At 41.8% G+C, this 18,387-nt stretch overlaps 1 protein-coding gene across 1 annotated transcript in view; it reads right to left on the bottom strand.

Annotated features, from left to right (window-relative positions):
* Nucleotides 1-3,706: 3,706 nt before the first annotated feature.
* Nucleotides 3,707-18,387, bottom strand: part of SLC17A6 (solute carrier family 17 member 6) — a 44,097-nt gene continuing 29,416 nt past the window's right edge. Inside the window, exons 5-12 of the mRNA XM_033150988.1 lie at nt 16,501-16,588; nt 15,625-15,711; nt 12,319-12,461; nt 10,635-10,784; nt 8,392-8,524; nt 6,261-6,371; nt 5,930-6,057; nt 3,707-4,183 (exon numbers count right to left, since the gene is read on the bottom strand). Of these exons, the coding sequence (XP_033006879.1) occupies nt 3,839-4,183; nt 5,930-6,057; nt 6,261-6,371; nt 8,392-8,524; nt 10,635-10,784; nt 12,319-12,461; nt 15,625-15,711; nt 16,501-16,588 (1,185 nt within the window). The 3' untranslated portion in view covers nt 3,707-3,838. The remainder of the gene's footprint in view (nt 4,184-5,929; nt 6,058-6,260; nt 6,372-8,391; nt 8,525-10,634; nt 10,785-12,318; nt 12,462-15,624; nt 15,712-16,500; nt 16,589-18,387) is intronic.

Genomic DNA, 18,387 nt, shown 5'->3' with positions numbered 1-18,387 from the left:
GTTAAGAACTTAATTTGTTCTGGAGGTCCGTTCTTAACCTGAAACTGTTCTTAACCTGTGGTACCACTTTAGCTAATGCTGCCGCGCCGCCACCACCATGCGATTTCTGTTCTCATCCTGAAGCAAAGTTCTTAACCCGAGGTACTATTTCTGGGTTAGCGGAGTCTGTAATCTGAAGTGTCTATAACCTGAAGCATATGTATCCTGAGGTACCACTGTAGTTATATTACTGGATATTTTTTATATTTTCATCTCTCTCTGGGGCTAACCCAATAAGGAACAAAACCATTTTTATCTCTCCATGGCAGTGACTTGAAATGTCAATTTGATCTTTTCATTCTTGCAGCTTTCAGCTGTGACATTTCTCCCACAACCAGCATTTCCCCCCATTCTTTATTTCCCACTGAAAGAAAATTCCGATGCATAGATATTCTTTTGTGACTACTGTTCAACTGTTACCATAAAAAAGATTTTCCCCTTGGAATTTGCTGTATTTTTACAATTCATGACTCAAAGTTCTCGAAAATGCGCCAGAGATTCTTGGAACCCATCATAGGTTTTTGGAGCTGCTAGGTTCATTAGCAGTAAACCATGTGCTTTAGAAGAACAATGTGATAAATCTCCGCAGAACCAAAACAATGGCCCTTTATAACGCTCTCGCTGGAAAGGTACATGAGAATGTAAGAGCCCTCCTAGATCAGATCATAGGTCCATCTAATCCAACATCTTTTTCCTTACAGAGGCCTATCAGAAGCCTGTGGAAACCTAGAAACAGGATAGCAATAGGCCTCTGCCAGTTATGCTTCCAGAGCAGAAGAAGAAGAAGAGGAGGAGGAGTTTGGATTTGATATCCCGCTTTTCACTAACCGAAGGAGTCTCAAAGCGGCTAACATTCTCCTTTCCCTTCCTCCCCCACAACAAACACTCTGTGAGGTGAGTGGGGCTGAGAGACTTCAAAGAAGTATGACTAGCCCAAGGTCACCCAGCAGCTGCATGTGGAGGAGTGGAGACGCGAACCCGGTTCCCCAGATTATGAGTCTGCCGCTCTTAACCACTACACCACACTGGCTCTCCAGATAACTGGTACTGAGAAGCATATTATCTCTGAAACCTGAATCTGAATCTGTAAATGTAATATTGGGCACATTATCCTTCAATGCTCTCGTATTTCTTGCATTATGTTAACCAATGACAGAAGGAACTCTCACTGCTGTGGAAAATACAATTGTTTGGAGTGCCCCTTTAATGAATGGAAAAGCTCTTTCCGTTCATAGAAAAGACTGGGGTCCACATAAGAGTCCTGCTGGAAGATTTATTTTCCTTGCCCCTGACACCCCCTGAGCTAACTCTCACACTTTTCCAGAGGCTTCTCCAACCTTCCAGAGCGGCTTTGCAGGGAGCTGCAGGGGCAAGGAAGACTTGGCCCATTTTTTTTTTTTTTAAAAAAAGCCTCTCCACTGGCAGGAATATCCTATTCTGAAGCTCCGCTCAGGTGAACTCTGGATCTCACCCATTAATTGCTGACAATTAGAAATGGGAGAAGGTGATAGATAAAGAATGGAGAATGTCCAGAAGGGACATTTGGCTTGGATCACATGCTGTACAGTTTTGCCTAAAGAAGTCCATGCGAGAGAAGATGTTGCTGTATCTGGCTGATCCAGTCTCTGTCATAACCCTGCTATACCTTCAGGATTGATTTAGGAGCTGCTCTAGGGTCCACAAGCTGTGGGCCAGCAATATAATGGCAAACCTCGAGCAACCAGGTTGTTCATGTGTGCAGTCAATGCTCATTGCAAAGAGGCAAGAGAAGCTGGTCCATACAAGTGATGCCAGAAGAAATCACACAGGTGCTTCCTTTATATATAAAAGGATAAATAGAGCATTTATTAACACTTTTTGCAGCAACAAAAGTGACACAGTCCACATCTTTTCACAGCAAAAGCTATGGCCACATTTTACATCACTTTGAGGCACAAAGCAAAATATATAATTGGTATTTCCCCCCCTCCGGATCAAAGTATGGTTCACTTTATTTTATTCTTGTTTAATAATAATAATAAAAAAGAAGAAGAAGAACAATCCTCAAGTTGTATATTGCAGTAGCAGGGCCTTAAAATACTAGCACAATACAAGGAGCAGATCAAAAAACCCAGAATGGCTTTTTTAAACATACAATGATAGTAGTTTCACTGGAGTTGGGAAATGGATACTTGTAAGAGCAGTAAGTGGTCTGGCATTCTAATGTAGTCCATTGTTGATTGGTCTGGCCTTTTATTTAGTTATTTATTTATTACCACAACTGTCTCAAGGACCTACAAGCTCAGCCGTCACAGTAACAAAGAGATTAAAAGAGCATGTACTTTATAGTGCATGGCACTTATTGCTTGGTACACTAACATTACAAATCTTGCTGAATAACGCTTTAAAAAATAATAATGCAAGGCCCTGATCCGGAACTCTGTGTTCATGAAGCACATACAGAGCTGCCGTTTTCTCAGGTTTCCCTATTCGCTTCAGCGAGGTCAGATCCCTCGGGGCACAGAAAGAGGCACATGCTCTGAGTTCCCCCTCTGGAAAGCTTGTGGGAGTTGCGATGGATCTGAATTGCACTTGAGCATTGCAAAAGTAGAAGTTACACTCTTCCTAAGCCCAACCCCAGTTCCACTTTTGACTCACCATGAAGATTGTTGCTCATATTCAGGGTCCATTATAGTTCTATTTATTTGAAAGACAAATACATTTTTTTCTTAAAATTCAGAAATCTTTAAAATAGTACTATTTTCTATAATTATACAGCATCTTCAATAAACTATGACTTTATTTATATAATTGTGGCACAGCATCTGAAAATATGAAAAACTATCCAGGATTAAACAAATAGCTAATTTCTTCTCCCTTTCTTGCATTTATTTCAAAACAGGCTTCAAAAGAAATACATCCAATTTGTTCCAGGGCTACTTCTCTGCGGTACATTTTTTCTTTGGATCTGTTTGGGTTATGCTCTCTCTTTCTAATGAGCCTGCAGACAATGAGTACGCCAAATACTCCTTTGCCTTGCTTCAGTTATTTAACATTCTGCACAGTAGACTACATGTGACTTTATACTGGCTGGTACATGTAAGGAAGAACATGACACATACAAAGACTGCATGAGTCTGTAAAGAAGAGAAATAAAACATTTGTGCCTAAACATTCAGTAAAAACAATTCCTTTATCACAGAGTAGCCTGCAGCATATTAATCACAATAAATATACATTATATATTAGATTGTTCTACAAAGTCCCAATTCAATTCTCTCAAAAGGGAACTGGATTGGAGCTTTATTGTAATCTAAAACAGAAGCCTTATTCTCTAAGAAATCAATGTCTTAGACCAACCATACATTTCCTACATCGTACCAAGTAAACATGTGGTTAAATTCACACAATCAATTTTATGATCTCTTTCAAGACAGTGTAACAAATATGTAAGTGCATTTTTAAAAAAATCAAGTAGTTTTGGCTTTCTAAACAGAAGAGTTGATGTACCAACTTGGTTGGTAGTTGTGCTTTAATCCTTAGCTATGAGCTTAACACTCATTTTACTGCGAGTACCTAGATTCCTTTGTAGTTTTGACCAGATAACCCTTAAAACTCTAGTGAATGGAGACACCCAAATGGAACTGATGAGATGTCACAAACTCATACAGATTGCACTTAAATGGGTTTTTGTTTTTTCATTTTTACAGTAAGACCTTCTTGCCTGATATGTGTTTACATTATACCACATTTTGTGTGTGTGCAAACAATCACAATGAATAAATCACGAACACTACAAAATATATCCAACATAGGTCTGTTATGAATAATCTTCTCTTTCCTTATAGCTATATGAGTCTTGTGCTTCTTCTTGTACAAATTCTTCTTTCTTCTCCCAACCATTTGGCCAGCCGCCATTGACCTGGGCCAATTGGGTTGTAGCACCGTAAGATTTAGTGGTACCGTAATTTACATAATTCTGAGTAATGTCCCCCGTTTCTTCATCAAGTTCATCTTCATGAATGAAGCCACATTTTTCTTCACTTGTCTGCTCTGGGTCTGCCCATGGTTGTTTCTCTCCCGAAGCAAATATGCCATAGAAAATGACACCCCCATAATGGACCAAAGAAGCAATAAGGAAGACATACTGCCACTCCTCGCGTGTCTGTGAGGAAGAAGATTGGAGTGTCAGAATAGCTGTGTGTGGCTCTTCTGGTCCTGAATTAGTCTTTATCAAAACCATGGGTGGTTGATACAAATCCTGCAGCAAGGGTGGCTCATCTTTGGCCCTCCAGATGTTGCTGGAGGCTTATGAGAGGTTGGAGTCCTACAACATCTGGAGGGTCACAGGTCAGCTACTCCTGCCCTATGGAGTGGCTTCAGTTGCATAGGTAGTTAAAGCAGCTTCCCATATGCATGGCATGTAGAGAATATCTGCTGTATACTGTTCTGCTTACAACTCATGAACATCTGAAGCCATATTATACTTGTGAGTCCTGAGTCTGACTGCCAATTGCTTTCCAAAATCTCAAGGATTCAGCCATGCCCAGACCTGGAACCTGAGGAACAGCAGGGGGAAGAACAGCAGATCTCCACAGCATCAGCAACCCAGACACCAAAGGATCCAGAGATTGGGACATGCAGATATTCCACAACTGAGCCTCAGCCCTTCACCATACACTATCCCAATGATGAGGAACCTGCAGCCCTCCAGATGTTATTGGACTCCATCTCCCATCACCCCCAGCCACAACAGTCAATAGTCAGTGATGATGGAAGCTGGAGTCCAACAACATGTGGAGGACCCCAGGTTGGTGAAGACAGTTGTAGGAGCATCAGTTTATGTAATTGTGTCCCACATGCTCCCAACAGGATTGTGAACCCACAGCCCATTGCATGCTCCTGTAACACTAAATTCAGTCTTCCTAAAATGTGAGACTTTCACAGAGGGTACAGCACACAGTTTGGGTTAGTTTTCACTTTCAGCTATGTTGTGAAAAGTGTAGCCAATCAATGTTACACTGTTTCCCATGATTTTTTCCAGGATCTGCTCACTTTACCATTGTGAGGTGAGGAAACTACTATGAATTGACTGTTTTGTGCAACAGAATGACAATATAGTCAGGGGCGGAGGGAGGCTCCGCACCGCCCGGGGCGGCAGCGCTTAGGAGGCACCCCCCTGGGGGCGGGGTGTCGTGACGTTGCATCGTGATGTCACGACGCAACGTCAGGACTGAGTGCGCACGCGCAAAATGTTGCACGTGTGCACTCTGTCTGGGCCAGCGCTGCCGCTTCCGCAGCGATGTTGCGAGCCCTCTGAGTGAAAAAGCGGCTTGGGGGGCTGCCGCGCGTGATTGGCAGCTGCCCCCAAGCCGCCTTTTCACCCGGCGGGCTCGCAACATCGCCGCGGAAGCCCAGCGACGGAGTGTGCATGCGCGACATCTCGCACGTGCGCACTCCGCCGCTGGGCTCCCGCCGCTGCTGCCGCCTCCCCAGTGACGTTGCGAGCCCTCTGAGTGAAAAGGCGGCTTGGGGGCAGCTGCCGATCGCACGCGGCAGCCCCCCAAGCCGCTTTTTCACTCAGAGGGCTCGCAAAGTCGCCACGGAAGCGGCAGGAGCCCAGCGACAGAGTTTGCCGGCGCTGCTCGTGCAGCAGGGGAGGGCAGCCCAATAGCGGTGCCGGCAGGCGGGCCCTGCACAAGCTGTGGGGTGGAGCAGCCTCGCTCCACAGCTTGCTCGGGGGCCGCCGGCCGGGCGGGGCGGCCCAAGTGTCACCCCACCCTCCCCTAGAACCCGGGGCGGCCCGCCTCCCCGCCCCCCTAGCGACGCCCCTAAATATAGTCTTATGAGACTGTTCTTTCATTCCTCAATGGTTCAGGCAGAGTTAACAAAAACTATTTTGGAAACTTACTTTGTTCTTTGTCATTGCTCCAACAATAATAGGACACACCATTCCAGACAATGTCCCAACTCCATTTGAAATCCCCATTAAGATACTGGCATATCTTGGGGCGATATCTAAGTGGTTAACATTGAATCCTGTAAAATGAAGGCCAAAAAAAAAAAAAACAACCCCTCATCAACAGAGAAAACACTGCACTGAATAAGGTTTTGCTTATATTTATCCGTTATTGACAACCTTACCATATTCACAGGAAACCTTGCAATTTACATAATGATTCTAGATCCCATTTTTGTTTATTGTGATTTAACGTATTCTGTTGGGAGAGAAGTTCACTTACCAGATATAGCAAATCCACTGAAGCCCACAGCAAGCACTAAGAAAGAAATGGCCACACCTTTACTATGTGAATAACCAACTACCAAGAGAAGAGTTGCTTCCATTCCAAAACCTTGGGAAATTAAAAGAAAAAGTCATTGATGCTACGCATTGTACTGAGGAATCTAGGAGGTAGGCTGGTGGACAGACAACATTTCAGTGTGCTTCTCCTTAACTGTAAGCTTTAAGCAGGGATGTTTCCATATTCTACTACTATGAAACATTTGACTAAGATCTACTTAGTTCTACTTAGTTGATGGTAGTCTCTGGGAGCTTGTGAACAGTGGGTTTATGAGAGCATTTAGCAGGGGAGTTTACAAATAATAAATCATCCTTAAGAGATAAACAGTTATATGACCTTCTGTAGATATCTAACATCAGCCCTGTATTGGGAACCGTCTGACGTTTTGTTGTGTTTTTGTTATATTCTGTTGGAAGCCACCCAGAATGGCTAGGGCAACTCAGTCAGTCATATACAAGTAATATATTAGTAGTAGTAGTAGTAGTAGTAGTAGTAGTAGTTTTAGGGGGAGGACTGGACACCCTAAGTCTCAGGGTGTACTTAGGACCAAGAAACATGGACTGTGAGTAAGCTGCTGCAGTGACCTACAGCACCTGGTTGTCTTCCTGCCTGAGAATGTGCAAAACTACACCTGCAGCAAGTGCGTTGGTTGCCTTGCTGGAAGAGAAGGTACAGCAACTCAAGATCCGCCTATCCAGACTTAGAGCTATTGGGCAAGATGAGGAATTCTCAGTACAGCAGAGTGGACTGTTCTGGAACAGTGATGCGGGGTGTGTGTGTGCCCCCTACCATATAAAAAGGCTTATTCAAAATAGCTGTTTGTCTGACCCACTATGGAGGATAATAACACAATAGAATTCAGAACAGAAACAACTAATTGCACATTTATTCAAAATCCAATTAAAACTATTTAGTTTAATTAATTCAACAAAATTGATAAACTCGATTCAGCGATACCAACTTTTCAACGTCCAGCCCTCCCTGCCTCATAGCCCACACACACCCCAACCAGGTAATCCCCCACCCCAGATGGCAATACCACCCACTTTGAAAATCACTGGCCTATAGAACTACAAAGCTCAGAGCTAATTCCTAAGATCCTTCTGTCAGTTTTCATTGTGTGGTGTAGAAACAGGTGCACACCTCCCCTCCAGCATTCAAAGAGATGGACAGTGTATGACTATGACATGAGTCCGGATAACAATATATGCATACAGGCCAGACCGGAGCTTTTTTCAATGAGAACTCACAGGAACTGAGGTCCAGTACCTCTCAGGTGGGCACCATTGCCATTCTAAGAGAACGAGGGAGGTGTTCATGGTGAGTTCTGACACCTTTTTTCTAGAAATATAGCACTGGGCCAGACTGATGCAAACTTATTTAATAATAATAATAATAATAATAATAATAATAATAATAATAATAATTTATCATTTCTACGCCGCTCATCTGGCTGTGTTTCCCCAGCCACTCTGGGCGGCTTCCAACAAAAGATTAAAAATACATTAAAACATCAGTCATTAAAAACTTCCCTAAGCAGGGCTGCCTTCAGATGTCTTCTAAATGTCATATAGTTGTTTATTTCTTTGACATCTGGTGGGACGGTGTTCCATAGGGTGGGCACCACTACTGAGAAGGCCCTCTGCCTGGTTCCCTGTAACTTTGTTTCTCGCAGTGAGGGAACCGCCAGAAGGCCCTCGGCGCTGGAGCTCAGTGTCCAGGCTGAACAATGGGGGTGGAGATGCTCCTTTAGGTATACTGGGCTCAGGCCGTTTAGGGCTTTAAAGGTCAGAACCAACACTTTGAATTGTGCTTGGAAATGTACTGGGAGCCAATGTAGGTCTTTCAAGACCGGTGTTATGTGGTCCTCTGCACTTAGGAAGTGTGAGATCTGCCTCATGTGCTTCATGAAGGGGAGTGCATGTGAACAAGCACATTACAAACATGTTAATCATGTAGCTTTATCAAAGTAACTGTAATAAAAGCTTTAGTGTGGTTGTGAAAGTGTTGCTAACTGGGTATTTTTCGCTATACTATGCTCAAAGCCTTTTAATAAGGTGTAGTGACTTACCTCCACAGTTCATTATCTTCCTGACATTAGTGGTCGAAAGAATTTGTCTGCTTCTCAGAAAGTCTGCAATTTGTCCCCCAATAGGCACGATAATAGTCATCACTAAATGTGGCACAGCGGATAACATCCCCACCTAAGGTTAGAATAACAAGCAGAGTTCTAATCAAATGTATTGATTGGGCATTATACGGGAGGAAAGAATCAGCAGCATTTTTCTAGTTACAGGTGGTCTGCCATAGTCGAAACAAAATAGGAAATTCTTTCCAGTACCATAAATAACTTTTATGGTATCTGAAGAAGTGTGCATGCACACGAAAGCTCATACCAAGAACAAACTCAGTTGGTCTCTAAGGTACTACTGGAAAGAATTTCCTATTTTGATTCAGCATTTTTCTGTAAGCACAATAAATTTTTTAAAGAGAATATCTCTTTGAAGAAGAATGTTACCGGCATGGGGGGGCAGTCAAGGAGTTAAATCTGCAAACAGCCCATAAATAACTTTTATTTCCTGCTGTAAATATCTTAATGACAGTGACTATAGAGAATATATTGGCCTCTTTGAGCTTCCTATAGCAGCTAAAGTTTGGAATTAGAATTCACCCATTCTAAATTTTGATACCACCAGAACTGTGTCCTTAACTTTTGTTAAGATCTTAGTCCTTTCATGAGTACTTGAAGATCAATTAACATCAACAACCCAACATGTAGTGACTACAGCATAAATCTGAGTTTGTGCTGATTTCTGCAATCATGCCTAACCAAACGGCAGCTGAATTCAGCCAGAATTCAATATCTGAGATACTGCCATGAGAAAAGATGGAACAATGTGAAATGGTGGTGTTGGGTTTCTTGAAAAGGAGGCTTGGATGAAGGCAAATGGAGGGGGGAAGCTCTCTGCAGCTAGTTTCACCCCTCCCCCATTTTAAAATGTAAGTTTGCAAAAGAGGGAGAAGTAAAACCAGCTGCAGGAAGGCTAGAACAGAAAGCCCAGATACAGACATTCGGATTTGGTCAGGTCTTTGTGAGTTTTCAGAGAACTCTTGGGGAAAGCCCAAGCTTTCTGAAGAATTCTCAGGAGGAGGGTAAATATTTGGGTCCATTCCAAGTTGAGATGCAGCTGGTCCGTCCATCTGTACCACAGGTGTGAATGGAAAAGCAGCCCTTTCCGAGTGCCAAAACAATGTGTCTGATGTTGAGAGAATGTGGCTCTGTTCTTGGGTTTAAATTGGATTTGTCAGCATTCATGGACATTTCCTGTGTCACTAACAGGATGATATCCAGATGCTTAGAATGCTGAATTAATACAAGTACATGACATTCTATTGACAGAGTTGTTGGAATGCTAGAATTCCATCTCTGGAAAGCAAAATAGATAATCTCAATGCGATATTATTTTTATTGTTGATATCCACCTCTTCCATGCAGTTTTCTTTCCATCACCAGGAAAGATGGCAATGGAAGATGAGAAACAGATCACCCTTACCAGAAGGAAGATGTGATTATAGCATGTGGACAGGAAGATACTGAAGGCTCTATGCTCATATTTCTTCTAGATGTGGTATGCACTAGAATTCAAATGGTGCTATGCTACAGCAACAGCAACTATTTTTGTTTATCTTCTAATTTTTGTCTATTAATAAACAAAATAAACCAAATATAAAGAGCATAAAGAAATACTGTTGCATCAGACTGAAAGCAGCATAAGGTAGGACATGTTAATGAACTTGTGATTCTAGAACATTAGGGGAAAAAATACCCCCCCTTCCCGGAAATAGCAATTGTTTTGAGAAGGGCTTTCTTGAGGTCATTATGCACAGCAAATACTTTGAGCATTTGCCTCTTTAACAGATTCTAAGCATTTAATCCTTCCTATAATGAATGTGATATGCATATTGTGCTGCTATCTTCACTTGAGATTATTCATGGTAGGTACAGAACACTTCCTTTCCTGCTTTGAGCTGCAACGTTAGAGTTTTTATCCAATCCATATTGCCAGTCCATAATTATTAAAATTAATTGCAACATATAAACAAAACAAAGTAATCTTATAAAAGCAGCATTTAGGCTCTATGACCTCCATTCATTCTGGTACCACTTTGAAATGTGTTCCATAGACTCCATTGAAGCTGGGTATGAAAGTGTCACCCTGTTAATTCACAAACAACTTCCACCTTCACCAGGCAGCTGATAGCTGGAAACACCCCTGTATGAAATTATACAATCAGTCAATAATAATACCATACCTTGCTTATTTCAAATCCAAACACCTCTTCAAAGTAAGCAGGCTGACTAATGAGCAGTAGGTAAAAAGTCCAGCTTCTACAGAAGTTTGCAACAATGATTGCATAGACAGGCATAGAAGTAAAAAATTTTCTCCATGGAGTCTTGTATTTCTGGAAAAAAAGCAGGGTATCATTGCTTTTCATGGATGTAATCTCACATTTTGAGTCTGCTAACTGGTCTAACTGCACACACGCACATTTGTGTTGCTACACAGTACTTGCTCATGTAAAAACAAGTAGGAAGTCCATACGTATTTGGGAGATTAGCAGAGATTAGCAGCAGGAACACAAAGTCATGCATAAATGCTTAAAATCCATATCTAAAATATGTTCAAAAATCCTTGTTCTTTTTTATTTCACTTGTTGTGATAATAAAATAACATTCTGGATTGCAGAGTTTTATTATGTGATATTACTGCAATGACATTCCTATCTCTCACTGAGCAGTGTGGGATTCCCAAATACCATGTTTAATTTCATAGAATCATAGAGTTGGAAGAGACCACAAGGGCCATCCAGTCCAACCCCCTGCCAAGCAGGAAACACCATCAAAGCATTCCTGACAGATGGCTGTCAAGCCTCTGCTTAAAGACCTCCAAAGAAAGAGACTCCACCACACTCCTTGGTAGCAAATTCCACTGCCGAACAGCTCTCACTGTCAGGAAGTTCTTCCTAATGTTTAGGTGGAATCTTCTTTCTTGTAGTTTGAATCCATTGCTCTGCGTCCGCTTCTCTAGAGCAGCAGAAAACAACCTTTCACCCTCCTCTAGATGACATCCTTTTATATATTTGAACATGGCTATCATATCACCCCTTAACCTTCTCTTCTCCAGGCTAAACATACCCAGCTCCCTAAGCCGTTCCTCATAAGGCATTGATTCCAGGCCTTTGACCATTTTGGTTGCCCTCTTCTGGACATGTTCCAGCTTGTCAGTATCCTTCTTGAACTGTGGTGCCCAGAACTGGACACAGTATTCCAGGTGAGGTCTGACCAGAGCAGAATATAGTGGTACTATTACTTCCCTTGATCTAGACGCTATACTCCTATTGATGCAGCCCAGAATTGCATTGGCTTTTTTAGCTGCTGCATCACAGGTCATTTTGAAGTGTGATCCTGTCCTCTGGGGTATTAGCCACCCCTCCCAATTTGGTGTCATCTGCAAACTTGATCAGGATGCCCTCAAGCCCATCATCCAAGTTGAAGATGTTGAATAAGACTGGATGTTGATGTTGAATAAGACTGGAATAAGATGTTGAATAAGACTGGGCCCAAGACAGAACCCTGTAGCACCCCACTAGTCACTTCTCTCCAGGATGAAGAGGAGCCATTGATGAGCACCCTTTGGGTTCGGTCAGTCAGCCAGTTACAAATCCACTGAATGGTAGCATTGTCTAGCCCACATTTTACCAGTTTCTTTACAAGAATATCATGGGGCACCTTGTCAAAGGCCTTGCTGAAATCAAGATAGGCTATATCCACACCCCTTTCAACATGAAAATGGACTAAGAAAATGGGCATCACTCCAGAGCTGCATCTTGTGTGTGTTGGGTACAACATTCCTCATAAATTCAACGCCAGCCTAAGCTAGAAGCTCATTATCTCTGAACATCAGGGTAGAAACATACACGATAGCAGAGCCCTTACTTCCATTGCTCCTAAAAGATTGGCACTCTCTCCAATACTCTCTTCTATGTATCTGCGCTCTTCATCTGAAATTGTGGGATGCGTTGCAGGGCTCTCATATGAGACCAAAAGCCAAAACATGTACCAGACCATGCCAAAACTACCTGCAGAACATATAAAGGAAAAAATGAATGTAAATAATAGCATTCTGAACAATCTCACCCAAGCAGCAAAAATTACCTGCCTGCGATTTGGCAGTCTATTTAGCTATATACCTTTATGTATATATATGTATATATTTGAGTTCTGGCTCCTTAAAAAGATTGACAGCATAATTAGGTTCTCTTGGAAGAGTCACAAAAGATGTTTCTATAACTGTCCACAGGAGCATGCAGGGCCCAGCAGATTCACAATCCTGCTTGGATCATGTGAGACCATCATTGCTGGTATGCTTCTGCCTGACTGTGATAGTCTGAAAAGGCCTGCCTAGGGGCCTTCCATCCCATCCCTACAGGCAACTGGGCTGTGAATGGGGAGATGAGAATATCTAGGCCATGGCAGATTCTATAGGAACGCATGTTCTGAAAGACAATGGAACACTTTGCTTCCTCATTCTATTTGGCTATAAAAAAGCACTTCCTTTATTGCAACCTTAAACAGTTTTACTATACTAAAAATATTCACCCCATCTCAGCAAAGTTGTGCCACTCTGTCTGACACGATCACACACTTTTGTGCTAATTTCTCCTCAGAACAAGATTCAAACAGGTGCACTTGGCATCTTCTTCCAGTGACAACTCCCAGGCAACATGTTGGGGTTTTATTCTGTGCCATTGAATAGGTGGTGTGCAAAATGAGCAGTGTTAATTAGTGCAGTGTGAATAGCCTACATTTTTCCCTATTATTAACTGCAGTGTACATTAAAAAAAAAACTTTTTCGTGTTTTAAAAAAGAATTAAAATAGAGCTATGAAGCATATTGACTGCTGTCTCCAAAACCCATCTACACAGAGCGACCATTTTCTTTGGATATTGAAGGAAGGCAACCCAGTTGTTAAGTTTGTAAACATTCTTTGAAGCCCCTCATTTTAAAACTACTCTGCAGATTTTCACCAAACCAGTAAAGTCGTCTTGTAGAATATCAGCCTGTCTCTGAATAACAACAGCTACAGCAAGAGAAGGGCTATTTCCCTCAAGTCTTGCTTCTGCACTTTCTTTCTAGAGGCATCTCCCATACCTTCTCACGTGTGAAGCAGAAACCATCAGCTGCTTCAGATGTCTTGTAAAGACTTATCTTTTTGGCAAGCCTTTCCCTGAGCCATAAGATTGGAGCTTGTTTTATCCGTCTGAATTCTTGTTTTATTTCTTTGTATATGCTTTTATATTACCTTCTGTTGCATTTCTGTATAAATGACATTGTTTGTTTCCTGTATTGTACATCACTTTAATATTTTTTTAAAATATTAAATGGCTTATAAATGCTTTGAAATAACTAGAATGCATGTAGACCTTGGGCCTGATTGCTTCTTAGGTTCTTATGTTTTCAGCCTTGTAGGTGTGACTGTCTTGTGCAAATTTGCACAGCTTTGTGCCATTTCAAATAATTCCAAGGCACAAGTCAATTTCTCACATATTTCTAAGGAGCAATTCCACACCTATCCCAGCCTCATTTCCACCCTAAAAGCCGCACAGCAGGCAAAAATTCAACTGTGGGAAATGGTGTCTAATTCATTTGTACCTGTATGCAACTGTTAAAGATATGGGGGTGGAGAAGTGAAAATGCCAGGAGAAATAATACTGAAATTGCGCAGCTAATCTGTTGAAACCCTACTTTGCAGAGACAATAAAAAGGACATTCCAAAAAGGACCTTTTCCATATTCCACGCAGTCACTAACTGAGACCTTTCTACAGTGCCCACTGTAATTAAATCAATTCAATATAGCGTTATTTTAGTTGACAATCTAGTTCATGGACTTTAATTCAGTTTCTCCACTTTTGCACTGAGGTAAGTGCAATGTGACTGAGTCACAGTTCTCATTTAAGCCCTAATTTGGCAGCTTGAAGATTTCTGCTGCTCTGGGAATTATAAAGCATCTTCATGTGACCTATTTTTGCTCTGCTCAAAATAACATTTTGAATTCTATTCCCTTAAAATCCTCTCAGAGCATTCCCACCCCCCACTTTTTTTCAACATAGCTGCATGCAGACCAAGATTATAGATGGACGAAGGGAGCCATATTCTGAACCAAATTCCATATTCTGTGGTCCTAAAGCTTTCTGTTCACAGAACTAATGGCTTTCATTTCCCCCCAAATTCAGAATGCTTTGCGTGTCACAGGATAATGGTATACTGAGTTTTTTCAAAGAGCTCAAGCATTTCACATAGACCATATCTCCACCAAAATTTTGACCAGATATATACTGTGATGGTGTTTCTACTTCATTAAGGAACTAAATCCAACGCCTGGGTACAATATTGAATGGTTTCAGTAACTAAAGGGATATTTTACCAACTCTGTCTGATCCAATGACCATGGACCAGTGTTAGCCATACTCAGAATAATTTGGCTTATTAATGTCAATGAGTCCATGTTGAGAAGGATTTAATTGTCTACCACCAACTGAAGAGATGGGATTTTACAATCTCCTTCTTATAACTATAATGCTTGCATAGTATATACTGTAGAGCATTCCAATGATACAGGTAGTTGAGACAGTGGCTGCCCATCTTAACTTTGATGGAGAAAACTGGGAACATATCATAGCAATCCTGCATAAATGACACATCAGGAACAGTTTCAAGATGTTGATTTGAACCTTTATAGCATTACACAGCCAGACGACCTTAGGAAGCATCTCTCTCATGCCCAACAATCACTGAGATCAGCAATGAAAGACCTGCGGACTGTAAGGGTGAGGCCCAAGGCATTTTCTGTAGTTGCATGGGGGTTGGTGTGTGTGCATGTGTGTTTAACCCTCTCTTACTTAACTCTACACAACCATTAGGACAGGGATGGAAAACTTGTGGCTATCTAGATGTTGTTGTGCTCCAACTCCTGCCAACCCCAGCCTGTGTAGCCAACAGTTTAGGGTTGATGGGAGTTGCAGTCCATGAAGTTCTGGAGTGATAGGTACCCTATCTCTGTACTAGCACATTCCAGAATATCTTCCCTTTGGGTGGCAGTTTTGATATATCTGCTCTTTCATAGTTGTTTTATTATTCTATTGAATATTAGCATCTATATTTTTTATTATCATGTTTCGTTGGGTTTTAAGTAGCATATTGTAAAGTGGCATAGGATGCAAAGTGAACAGAGAATATCATACCATACACATAGAACACAGAAGACCATCCAGTATATTGCACTAAAATCCCAGCCAATGGCATTGCAATTACTGCACCTGCATAAGAACCTGGAAAAGAAGATAGCAATTAACAAAATGGAAATGCTTACTGAGGTGACAGGTCAGAAATGAATATTCACAAGAAGCCAAGTTTCTGTCTGTCAAATGTTCAGTTTCTACCAGTTCAAAGCAGAAAGACATCTTTGTTTTTGCAGGCTTCTGAAGAAAAACTTCCATTGATGTTTTCTGGACAAAATGATCAAATGAAGTAGACCAAATGGACAACATTACCGTTTTTATTTGGCCAATATCATCACATGGTTAGTTCACTCCACAATACTAAAATAATGCAACAGTCAACTTTCATGATTCTTTTTGAGTCTTATTTTTTATCCATTTGGCTTTTGGGGGAGGGAGGTGTCATATATCAGATATGATAAAATGGTCACCTGAACACATTAGCCTCGGATCTGATGCTTGATTCAATACCAATTTAAATGCCTTTAAAATACTCCTTTCCAGTACAACTGTCATTTGTTATGTGAATACCGAGGAATTCCAAATGATTGTTTCACCATCTCAGTGTTTCATTCAGGTTGGCAAATAAATCCAATTGTACTCGTGTGAATTAGAGCTGCAATGCTCAGAGTTACATTCTTAAATTCCTAATTTTTGTTCACAGACTGAGAGGTGTGAGTTTGCTATTCCAAACTCTCTTAGGTGGAAGCAAATCCAATGGCAGTCAATAAGTGTGAACCTTGTTGATGAATGGGGGGGGGGAGAGAAATATCAGTTTATTTCAGAGAATGCTGGAGAAAGGAGAGGGGGAATCAAATGAGAAATTAAGATGCTACTTACCACAGAAAGAAGTAGTTACTAGTCTACTTCTCTCTAAAGGAGGTGCCCATTTGCTCCATATCCCATGGCAAGCTGGATAAGTGACACCCTGTGGAGTAGATGACCTAGTTTATGATACCTGATTCAGCATAATATAAATTGAGCAGTACCAGGAGTAATCAGTTACATGGAGCAAATCTGAGTTGTGAACATTCATAGGTCACTGAGGAACTGGCAAATTTATGACTATCTGTGACAAGTAATACTCGAAATGCAATACACATTTTCAGTGAAACATCCACATTTATTGTGCCTGATCCAATGTTTTCTAAGTTTCATTCATTCATTTATTTATTTTGGTGGAGCAGAAATTCAACACCATAGCATCCCATGGCTGTGTATGTTTTGGTGGCATTTTTCATTTTACCCACCTTTAATTAGTCATATGTCTGATCAGACTCAGGAGTGAATTGGCTGATAAGCTAATGCAATCAGTTTCAACTTTTAGTCATTTAAAGCACATGCTGTGGGTGGTGAAGGAGGTCCATTGAAGCTAATGGGGCACTGCCCTGTCAAATTCTGTCTGCCCTCAGGCAGTCCCACCTGCCAGCCTTCTTTCAACCATTCTAGGGGCTGGCATTGTATGTCAGCTTCCTTCTTCATAAACTCAGTGTTGCACTTGTGGAATTCAGCAAGGAGAAGGCAAGCAGCACTTTGGATACAAAGCTGAAGGATATAGAGGTACCAGGTAAGGAGCTGGAGCAGATTCAGGGCTCTGAGCCTGCTGCTGGAGTTCAAGAGACCACTGGGCCAGCAGATGACTGACAGCCCACAAAACCTGGGCCTATAGAGCCACAGCCAGGACCCTTATTGGCATTGTCCTTTGAGCCAGAGGTACCTAATGCTTCCCACAGTATGTCAGTGACCCAGGGAACACACCAGGCAGGAAGTCAAGGAACACAGGAAGATTCCTGTCTTCTGGTGGGAGGGCTGGCCATTTAAGAATCTAAGCTTCCCACAAGGGGGTGGAGACTGAGAGAAGTGACCTTGGGGGCAGAGGCTTATAAAGGCTTAATATGCTATCAACCTCTGCTTTCTTTGGGAGCTGCCCTTCAAGAAATAATATTTGGGGCACAGTGTTAGAGACACTGTTGAAGGTTTTTGGTTGTTGTTGTTTTTTTTAAAAAAAGCAGGGGGTGGTGGAGATGAGGTTTTAGGAAAGATTGCAAGTGAGGTGTAATAACACAACAATCGGTAAGTGGTGGTGATCAGGTTTTTCCTCTGGCCTTGTAACACCATTAATTTCCAAGGAGGAGGCGAATCTCCGTTGGAGCAAGTTGCTCACTTGGAGCTATCCATGGTACTTCAGCTCCTGCTCTGCCTCATTGGATCCAACACCAAGGTGCTTCTGTCACCAGCCTATACAGTGGTACCTCTGGTTATGAACTTAATTCATTCCGGAGGTCCGTTCTTAACCTGAAACCGTTCTTAACCTGAGGTACCACACTTTAGCTAATGGGGCCTCCAGCTGCCGCTGTGCCGCCACCACACAATTTCTGTTCTCATCCTGAGGTAAAGTTCTTAACCTGAGGTACAACTTCTGGGTTAGCAGAGTCTGTAACCCGAAGTGTTTGTAAACCGAGGTGTTTGTAACCCGAGGTGCCACTGTACACATAAGATACATACATACATATGGGATTCCAGTAGAGGGGGCTAAGGATGAAGACATAGCTTGTTAGTTGGCCTCCAAATGTATTGATTTCCACTAGATTTGCAGCTGCTTATCATTCTTCTAAACAAGTTTCTACTTCATTATTATGCTAATCCTGTGGGCTGTTTCTTTCTCCCCACTTTCCTCATGCCTAGCTTACATTTCTTCTGTGCTCTATCCTGACATTATCTTCTCTT

This window comes from Lacerta agilis, chromosome 1 (assembly GCF_009819535.1).
Source record: "Lacerta agilis isolate rLacAgi1 chromosome 1, rLacAgi1.pri, whole genome shotgun sequence".
In the NCBI taxonomy this organism is placed as follows: Eukaryota; Metazoa; Chordata; class Lepidosauria; order Squamata; family Lacertidae; genus Lacerta; species Lacerta agilis.
This window is presented reverse-complemented; position numbering and strand designations above follow the sequence as displayed.